A 10,539-nucleotide genomic window follows, 5' to 3' on the forward strand; every position below is an offset into this window, starting at 1 on the left:
TGTAAGCATGTTAGGCTTGACATTTTTGTAAGATTTGTAGACAAGAATTACGTGAAGAAAACTGTTAAGCTTGCTTTCCACATACTTATGGTTGTTTTTGCTACTGAAACCTGCACTCAGGTGCTAGAAAGCTTAAACTTCTTAATCACTCCAGGTTTAAACTGTTTTTTAAAGACTTAAAAGTACTGCAAATCTGCTTCTTTTAGCAGATAAGGTGGTCAGAGACCCAGTTTGTTTGGCTGGATAGTTTTCTTGACCTTGGCTTTTCTTTGCCTTTAAACTCTGATTAAGCAATACGATGAGGGAATTCAGGTTTATTACTGAAGATCTAGTTTACTGTTTTAAACTTGGGCATGATAGCACATTATTTGAGTATTTGCAAACTAAGTATTAGAGGTAAATGGACTGGAAAATTAATACTTGTGAGCTTAATGGATGTTTTGATGACTGTCAAATGTTTTAATACAGCATTTGGAGGTGAGAAATGGAAAACGAATGTCCTGCTGACATCATTCCTTTGTCCTGGGTAAGTTGAGAATATCGACATGATTAAAAGATTAAAATTGCTTCTCTCACCTGCATAGCTAATTTTTAAGTTTCAGCTATACAAGTAAATCTTACTACATCATCCTTTATTCCAGAAGTTTCAAGAATATGTTTTGACAAAGGTGAATGTCAATGGCATATCATCCTTAGATATTTTTTTTAGTAAGCATTTGTTTACTCTCATAACATGAAAAGGTTGATTAAGAAAGAGCGTTATGATAGTAGTGAGTTTGACAGGCACGCTTTTTCATTGCTTTCTTTTACTCTCTAGGCTGTTTCTCTGACCATGCTGTAGTTGGTCTTCATACAGTGTATAACCACTGTGATAAGTTTTTCTGCTTAATCACAGCAAGCAGTCTTACCCTAAAGTGTAGTTAAGCATATATTTGAAATTGCTTGGTTGGAACATCAGCTCCTGCTGGAGTGTTCAATCCCACTGGATTAACAAAGAATTGCTTGTTTGACCTCTACATTTTGATATTTTGTGTGTGTCATTTGGCTTTAAGAGATTTACAGCAAAATCCTGATACAGTGCAATTGTTCTGTTAACATTATTAAGTAGTAAGGAGTATTTCTGTGCTTTAAGTGTGTTCTGTATTTTTCAGAATCGTGTTTGCAGATTTTTTTATCATGAACCTCATTCTTTGGGGAGAAGGCTCTTCAGCAGCTATTCCGTTTGGTACTTTGGTTGCTATTTTGGCGCTCTGGTTTTGCATATCTGTACCGCTGACGTTTATTGGGGCCTATTTTGGTTTTAAGAAAAACGTAAGTGTGTTTGAGAAATTGTTTTGTAAGTGTGTGCATACACATATATGTACACATACACATTTTTTCACTCTATAGACTATGACTGAGGTAGCACCTAAGCTAGTTGCATTGTCAGCTCCAGTTCTGTTTAGTTGCTTTAGCTACATTAGATAGCTGATTTGGGGATTCCAAGACTTTGATACTCAGCTGGTGGTTGGTGATGATATTTCTCCACAGCGATTAGTGTTATCATTGTATTTAAGTGACTGCCACAGATAAAGTAGTCATTTGGGCATTTTTATTTTAATTAGTACCTCTTTCATTACTAAAAAAATGAGCTGACCCAGCCAAGCATAAGGGAAAGCAACTTATGCATATCTGGTTTTCCCCCATGTTTTTTGTTCCTGTTCGCCCTCTACAATGAGGATATTTTCTGATCAAATTGCTAGAGTTCTTGTGAAATCTCTTTGTATAAGTGTTCTGTAATTGGTTATCACTGCTTGGAAGACATTAATTGGGATTTACTCCTAAACTGATAGATTTTTACTTACCTATATGAGGGCTCTTTGTGACACTGGTGACCAAACCTTCTTAAATAATGAGATCTGTTCTGTTTTTGCTTAAAAAGTGGTTTACTGTGTCCCCCAAACATAAAAATCTATAAGTTCAGATATTTTTATGTTTTTTCCTGTATAGGAAGCCAGAATTCCAGCTCTCGGTAGCTCTCACAGAATACCTTCAGAGAATATTTAACTATCGTAGAAGACACTTTCTACATTGACTGTAGTTATCCAGAATTCAGTGGTATTTTTCTGATAACCATGTTGAAATTCCAGCAAACACCACTGAATTGTACAGAGGTGGTTCCTTTAAGAAAGGAGGATTTGCTAAACCATAAGGCAACGTGGCAGGTGTCACTTTAAAGACAAATCAGAAAGCAAGTACCTAGCAAGTATCTATTGATGCTCTTGAGGTAATCTTTATGAAAGAGGAAAGATGGCAAGGTATGCATTTATCTACATTATTTTTTTTTTTCTCCAACCATGCTGATTTATGCATGCATCTTAAATTAGATTTTGATTGACAGATTGAATCCTCTTAGTCTGTAAGTTTACCCTAATGTGATTCTTGGTGTAAATCCTGAAGAACAACATACAGGGATTTTTAGAAGGGGAAAGCAAGAGTCTGCACCACCCCTAACCTGCAGCTGAGAAGTGGTAAATCGGCTCGAGCTCTGTAACCATCATGGATAGAGAATCAGAAAAAGGGAAGTCCTAAATATCTGTTTCTGTGATTTCAATAAGAGTTGTCTTCCAGCTTGTTTGCCTAGCAAATGTTGGTAGGTGGGCTGGCAGCGAAAGCAAATGCAGTGGTAGCTGGGTATGCACGTACTCAAAACGAATAGTAGATTTTGTCACCAGTCATTTAAAAAAGAAAGCAAAAAGGTAGTGCTGTAATTTGACGTTTTATTTATTTAGCAATTTCTTATTTTCATTCAAAGGCTATTGAACACCCTGTTCGCACAAATCAAATTCCTCGTCAAATTCCTGAGCAATCATTCTACACAAAGCCGTTACCCGGCATTATCATGGGAGGGATTCTACCTTTTGGATGTATCTTTATACAGTTGTTCTTTATTCTCAATAGTATCTGGTAAGTTAACCACAATCTACCTGAATTTTCCCGGTCATAAGAGGTGGTAATTTCTTTCTTAAGGTTTTTCTTCAAGATGCTGTAACTGATTTTTGGTAATGCAGGGTTACCAGAATACTGGTTCAATAAAAATTTAAGTTATAACATATTTTTAATGTTTTGTGGTTTAGGAGGTACTCGGTGCCTGTTTTGCTTGTTGAGGTGTGGAGAGAAGTGGCTGTGATATGCTTAACAATTTACAGCTGACCTACAATATTCAAATAGATAGTTTTCTCATACTACTTCTCTGACTTCATGTGGAAGTAGCTCTGAAGCTGACATATGGCATGTAACTTGAAAGTAGTAAGTATATTAAAATTGACTTGAAGTGTGGGGTTTTTTTTTTAGTAGTTGTTGGGCTAGAAAATATTAGTACTCTTGGGACAAAAAAGTCGAGAAAAAAATTTGTGAAGTCTTTATAAAGGCACCAGAGAGTAAATATTTTCAAAAATAAAACACTAAAGACTAGTCCAGTGTAAGTGAATTCTGATGTGAGCTCATAGCACACTGACAAACTAATCTACTGTGAGGAATTCGTCTTCCTTCTGGCACAATTTAGTTATTGGATCTTGTTAAACTGTTTCTGAACCTTGAATAGGTGCCTCTACCAACCTAGACAGCTACAGCATTTGACATTTCTTGTTATTTTGCAGCTCTACTCCTTTGATTGAAATGTGAGGTGAAATCCAAGTTCTGCTGAAGTCAGTGGAAGAGGTCATGCTGACTTCACTGGAACTGTAATTTCACTCATTATGTCTAGTCAGTTCTTTCCCTAAAATCCCAACCAGGAGCAGGCTTTGGGCTTGCTTTCTCAGTTTTCAGACTGAGCTGCTGAGGCTCCTATTCTTCAGTTAGGAAATAAATTAGTCAATTGTATGACCGCACAACTGACAGTACTTCAGTAGGAGGGGGAATAACTAACATGAAGGTGATATTACTGCATATGAAGAAATAATATTAGCACAGTCTCTGGTTTAATTTTTTTTTTAAACTCCCTTTTATAGGTCCCACCAGATGTATTACATGTTTGGCTTCCTATTTCTGGTATTCATTATTTTGGTTATTACATGTTCTGAGGCTACAATATTGCTCTGCTACTTCCATCTATGTGCAGAGGTAAGAAATATTCTTCAGTATTCATACCTGATATATTGGTTTAAGATTGCTTCCAAAAAATTGCAAGGCTTTTGCAATTGAAAAGAAGTATTCCAGAATTCAACATAAACACTGTTATCGGATGAGATATACTTAAATCATGTCTTTAAAAAGTGAAGCAGACTATTTTTGGCGAAATTTGTAACAAATATGAAAACACTGCACTGATGAGTACTGCTGAGTTAGATATCTCACCTTTAGATTCTTAACTCCCTGTTTTCTGAAGACGCTAAACTAATCCGTTAATTTTGTTCAATCAACATGCATTCTGGACATGCCCAGCCTTGGGGAAAAAAAAATCTGTGTCTGGCAATAGTAGGTCTGGCTTATTTGGGTTTTTAGATTTTTGCCTATTTGATATTAATCTAGGTTTCTTATCTCTAATTGTGAATGGTGTAGTTAAAACAGTATTATATATGGTTCTTATTCCTGTGGATAAAAACTATAAAACCTCACTTTTGGATAAAGTGATAATAGAAAAAGTAACTCTGCATTCAGTAGTAGGGTCAGTGTGAGGTGTATGGATTATTATTCATGTGCTCATGTGTGTATATTTTTTTCCCACCCCTTCTAGGACTATCACTGGCAGTGGCGTTCATTTCTCACTAGTGGCTTCACTGCAGTTTATTTCCTAATATATGCAATACATTATTTTTTTTCTAAACTGCAAATCACAGGAACAGCTAGCACCATTTTATATTTCGGTTATACCATGATTATGGTTTTGATCTTCTTCCTTTTCACAGGTAAGTATCTTGAACCTTAATTTTAAATTTTAATTGAGTCTACCTTTGGCTTTTCACAGTAGAGTCCTTGGCAAAACTTATCTTGATACAAGATTATAAATATATATATGTCTTTGATTTTTTTTTTTTTTTTTCCAGGTAGTTGTTGTAGCATTTTGCAACTCTGTGATCACAAATTTTAGTGAAAGAGATTAAGTGAGGATGAGGCAAAACTGCTGCTGATTTAAGGTGTGGCCTACAATTAGGTCTTTAAAGGTGTCATATTTGAACACGATAAATACTTCTTCAGTTTTCATTCCTATGTTAGTCATGTGACAAACTCAATTTTTAAATTAGTTATCTTTGGAGAAACACACTTAACATCACACACAATCAAGTATAAAGTTAGTGTCAATTATGGAAAAAATTGCAGCTTTTGAGGAATAGGAGGGAAAAGGGAGGAGTGAAAGTTGACAGAGAATGCTGCCTTTTTTTTTTTTACCCCCCCTCTGTTTGGTCTCTTCCAGAATTTCTTTACCTTGTTTCACAATTGTATGGAAACAGCACAGGGAGTATATAGAATTTCTTAACCATTTTTTGATGCAGTCTTGTCAGAACCTTGTCATCTTTATTGTGAGATTTTAGAAAAACACCTGTCTTAGGTGCTGCATTTCAATTTCCTCTTCAATAAGTGAGATAAGGTCACAAAATCTTACTTTGTCATCTTCAGTACTCAGAAGGAATTTTCAGACACACATATCCCTTGTTTAGGGTGGAAGAATGGAAGTACAAATGCAAGAAGTTTCCTTTCAGATTCTCATGCAGGGAGGCAGCTGCTGCCAACTCCTCAAAAATCTGCTAGAACAGAATTTATTATTTTTAAGAATTTACTCTCTGTTTATGGACTTTACCCTACAGAGCAATATTTTTTAAAACTATTTTGAACTGATCGCTGCTTTAAATAATTTCAAGCCTCATGTTTATGAAGACATTTAATGATTCCTAGGGCTTTGATACATATTTATGTATACAGCTATACAAGTTAGTAGTTTGAGGCCTCCTAGAACACAAGTGGCTTGTCATTGGAGATTTTAATACAGATCTCACTATAAGTAGAATTTTCATTTCCACTTAACATAGGAGGACAAAAAAGTCTAGTGGGAGGAGAACTGACATTTGAGAGTGGTGTTCATTTTAACTATAACCAAATACTAATTTCAAAGACAATTGCCACTTCAGCATAGGAAATACTGAAGCTATTTGTGCACCATGACTGAATGCAGATGGTGTTGAACAGGAGCGAGAGCCTGCAAGGAGTTTCTTGGGTCATTGCCTGTTGAAAGGAGGGAATGGGACTTAAATACATTATGTAATCTTTTTGAAAAGTGATGAAGCTGTGTTCCAAAAGTATTTAGTTTTATCTTCCATCCTTCCTTCTAAGTCAGTCAAATGTGTTTTGGCATTGCTCATGGATATGTTGTCATTTACACATCATCTCTGCTCTTATTTATATTTTGTGTACTGGTTAACAAGTCATTTAGAGATTCTGCTTCCCTTTCTCACTCCATCTTATTTCTCACCCTGCCTGTCTCTTAACCTTTATTTCTGATCTGGGTTTACTAATAGTCTCATTGAACAAAAGAATTTAAGGATGCATGGTCGTTCAGCTAGAAATTAATGTGTACTGTTGTATGTAGACTAATTTTAAATGCAGTACAAAGTTACAAAGTAGCATGAAAAAATTAGTCATTGCATAAGTGTAAGGTCAATTAATTTAGCTTCACTAGCTTTTCCAACAGATACTCAGCATGTCTGCCTTTAGTAATAAACCGTTTTGGCCAAAACCAGAACTGTGTTTACCCGGTCTCCTTTGTTCAGTCTGTTTACTCTGGATGCACGCAGTAATTCTGGAGTGCACACATTCAAGTTAACAGGGTTTTACAGTAAATTTTCTATGCTGAGACTTGACTTAGCTCCCTTTCTGCACCTAAGATACCCATATAATTTCCGTCTTTTGCCCTTGTTCTTTCAAGTCAGTCATGTCACATGACACTGTCTAGAGGCACTAAGATGTGTCCAGTGCATCCCCTTTTTCCTTTGCTCACACATTCACTTCCAATTGGCCAATCACCTGTGCAGTGCCTTCAAGCAAATTTGGGGAGTCCTTCTCAGGGTAGGTTCACAAGCATACGAAGAGGAGGTGGTTTTCTGTCAGACCCCTTCGGATGCTTTCTGTGGTAGTCATCTGTATGTAATCGAACGGTGCAGACAGGAGTTGTGCTGTGCAGCTTGAACTAAGCTCTTGGGGTTTGTATGCTTTTGTTTGTTGAAATTTTCAGTTTCTGTATTGAAATCAGGGGAGAATATGTGTGAAGTTAACCAAACAGTTAAAACTTTGAAACATTGTATGCTTAGCGATTTTTTTTTTTTTTTTTTTTTATATATATATATATTTTTATTTTATCTACTTCCCACAAGATTAAGTGCAAATTGTCATTTAATTTGAGGGAATAGTCTTATTTCTTAAGATTTAAGAATAATTTTGTCCATTTAGGTTGATATGCATTCAAAGGCAGATATGTTCAGTTTTGAGATTTACCAAAGTGCTCTGAGATAAGGTTTTACAGGAGAAGTTAGAGGTGGGGTAACGGGACAGGCAGTTCTCCAGTTTCTTAAACAAAAAAGCATATTAGCAATTTAGCAAAAGCTGCTCCTGAAGGCATCTGGCTTCCCATGTCAGGATGATACAGAAGCTAAAACGAAAAAATCATAATTGTTGTATCAAAACTACTCTGCTGCTGCTTACTCATCTGTTAAAAATCGTCAGTATCAGGAAGGGTTTGGACGGTGTCCTGCTGCTATGGCAGTGTAACACATGCTTCAGGCACTCGCATCCGTACTGCATTCCAGGTCATTGATCAGACTCAGCAGGCAAAATACCAGGAGCTACGTGACAAATCTTTGATTCACAGCTGGGACCACAGCTACGTATCATAGTAAATGAGTCAGTTAAACATCAGTAGTTTAGCAAGCGTGAAGGGAGGAAAAAAAAAAAAAAATACTGTGATATCATTCGTGGTTCCTTCCAAGCTTGTATAGTAAATAAGTTAGCACACAACTTTTGTGGTGCCTCTTACCAGATCTAAAACAAAGGCTATTTTTTTTTCTTTAAAGAACTTACTTGGCTCTTGCATAAGTTAAGGCTGTGATTTTAGAAGAGGTACATGGGCAAAAATCAGAAAATCTTCAGGGCTTTTTTACTGTCCTAGTTTTTGTGGGAAGTAGAGAAGGTTCCTGTAACGGGTGTTCTGAGCTGCTGTTGGGTCCGTTATCGTTCTGATTGAGGCTGCATTTTGAAGTAATACAGTTAGATTAACAAAGTCAAACTCTAGTAACTACTTTGCATTCAAAGGAATGTTTTTGTTAAAAACTTCTGTTGGAGTTTCACAAAGAGAAGGGGTGGGGCTCTTTCTTCAGCTAAATGGCTTATAAGTTGTAAGGGAAACAGTCTTCATCCTTAAATTTCAGTTCAAGTTTGCTTATACCTTTTGGCTGCCTTAAGTATTTTAGAAGTGTTTATTTTTAAACAAATATGCAACACGTTTTCAACAGGAAGTACAAGCTGTGTAGTAAAGACACTATGGTTTGTAGTTTATATTAACTTGATATATGCAAAAATAAAGGTAGTGCTCTAATTTTTCAAGATCTTAAAGTATAACTAAGAAATGGGAACTCCTTCTGATGCTGTCAATCTAACTGGTTTATTAACTGTAATAATATTCTGATCAGCTGAGCAGATCGGGTAGAGTGTGTAGGACTAGTCACTGAAGAAGGGTGAAATGGAGCAATGTGAAGGAGTTGGACTGGGGAATAATGAAATAACAAAGAACAAATATGTAGGAAGAGAAATAACATGGAAACATCTTAAAGCGAGAGTCTTCCACATGATCAGCTCTATGATTGTGAAAATAGTGAGGTACTTTATATAGAAGCTGATGCCTATAAAGACCAGCTACTGTCTGTAGCTTTCCATTATCTGATCTGTTAGGTGTACTGAAGACTAAAGATGGCAGATTGCAAATACATATGTCCTGATTTATGAACTACAGATAGAAATTGATGTCTCCTGTGTCAGTTTTCCTAATGTGTAACTTTTTTTTTTTTCAGGTACAATTGGATTCTTTGCATGCTTTTGGTTTGTAACCAAAATATACAGCGTGGTGAAAGTTGACTGAGGAAACCAATGTAAAGAATTAACACAGAAGAGGTTTAATCTTCATTAACATAATTTAAAGACCTGGTCTAGTTGATGAACTTGAGCTTTATCAGAAGTATTGGCTTCCTATTCTTTGAGAATTATACTGAATATGCAGCTACTTTTTCCACTAACACGTTTGTATTGTGACTTAACAACCTGTTTTCATTCAGGTCTTAATGAAGATCAGAGTTACGGTATTTATGCATTTGTAAATACAACTATACTTTAAAAGAAATGTTAAATTCTAATGGCAGAGTAGAAGTGGCTGTATTACACAACTTAATGATACTTCTGATCAAAGTACAACTGTAAATAGGATTTTCTAGCTTGGTAGGTGGGATGAATTATTTTTCTTTGAGGGAAATGAGAACTTTTTATTATGCTAACTTTGAAGGATGACTCTTGAGAAGTGTTGCTTTTAGTTTGGATGTGATTTTTATTTTTTACTGGTGTTACGTCCATAAATATTCTGATTTCTGTGACTGCATTAGTTTCGGTGTTCCTGGCCTTTTAAACTATGTGCCTCTGAGTCCTTGAATTTATAAATTCATAATCTAATAAATATTGTAAAAATGTCTTCAGTGGCTTATTACATCTTACAAGTTCGTAAAAACATGTAAATACAATTATATTGAAGACAAATGCTTAAAGATTGCATAGAGTATTTTATGGCATTTTCTATGGTTTAATGTATATTGAAACACCCTTAGATCTGCAAGAAATGTTATTTGTGCTACATGGCTATAACACGGAAATGTGATTGTGGCGCATGAGAATTAAATTATACACACATTTAACACAACCACTCTGCAACATTAATCCAGTCCTTAACCCAGATATGTTTTCAGCGATTGCTATGGAATTGTCAGTATGTTGAGAAGATCTTATAACGCATGAGTCAGCATTCTCTGCTGATCCTGCTTTTAAAAGATCTCAATGATGCATATTCTATACGGCAACCATTGCTGATTGTACTTAATGTAGGTTGAAAAATAAAAGGAAATTACTATTTTTGCCTTATATTAAGAGACTAATGTCGATTTCGGATGACTAGTATTAAACCTATATTTACTTTTTCTTAAAATGGAGTATTTTGTTCATACATTGTTCAGTAACTTTAGACTCGTAGCACGATTTGGCTTTTGGCATGTTTTCAGAAGCCTGGTAAAATTTTATTTAAAATTAAACTTCATGTACCAATTGCCATTCATAAGGTTGGGGTTTTTTATTCTTACCGGTTTACTTTTCTAAAAGACCTTAACCTAATGATGCTTGAATACTGAACCCAATAAAAATATCTTTGGTTAAGGTACCTTGTCATTATTAACCTCCTGCAAGTTTGCATGTAAAAAGGCTTCAGGTGACATTTCCTCAGCTGCTGTGCCCCACAACCCCTCCCAGATGAGCCACAGGGCA

General features: G+C 35.7%; 1 protein-coding gene across 1 annotated transcript in view; it reads left to right on the forward strand.

Annotated features, from left to right (window-relative positions):
• TM9SF2 (transmembrane 9 superfamily member 2) overlaps positions 1–9,700 on the forward strand; it is a 28,174-nt gene extending 18,474 nt beyond the window's left edge. The window contains exons 12-17 of the mRNA XM_042805990.1: positions 469–526; positions 1,152–1,311; positions 2,795–2,946; positions 3,990–4,101; positions 4,715–4,886; positions 9,033–9,700. Coding sequence (XP_042661924.1) covers positions 469–526; positions 1,152–1,311; positions 2,795–2,946; positions 3,990–4,101; positions 4,715–4,886; positions 9,033–9,100 — 722 coding nt within the window. The 3' untranslated portion in view covers positions 9,101–9,700. The remainder of the gene's footprint in view (positions 1–468; positions 527–1,151; positions 1,312–2,794; positions 2,947–3,989; positions 4,102–4,714; positions 4,887–9,032) is intronic.
• The last annotated feature ends 839 nt before the right edge of the window (positions 9,701–10,539 follow it).

Source organism: Tyto alba, unplaced genomic scaffold (assembly GCF_018691265.1).
Source record: "Tyto alba isolate M040663 unplaced genomic scaffold, T.alba_DEE_v4.0 Super-Scaffold_45, whole genome shotgun sequence".
Lineage (NCBI taxonomy): Eukaryota > Metazoa > Chordata > Aves > Strigiformes > Tytonidae > Tyto > Tyto alba.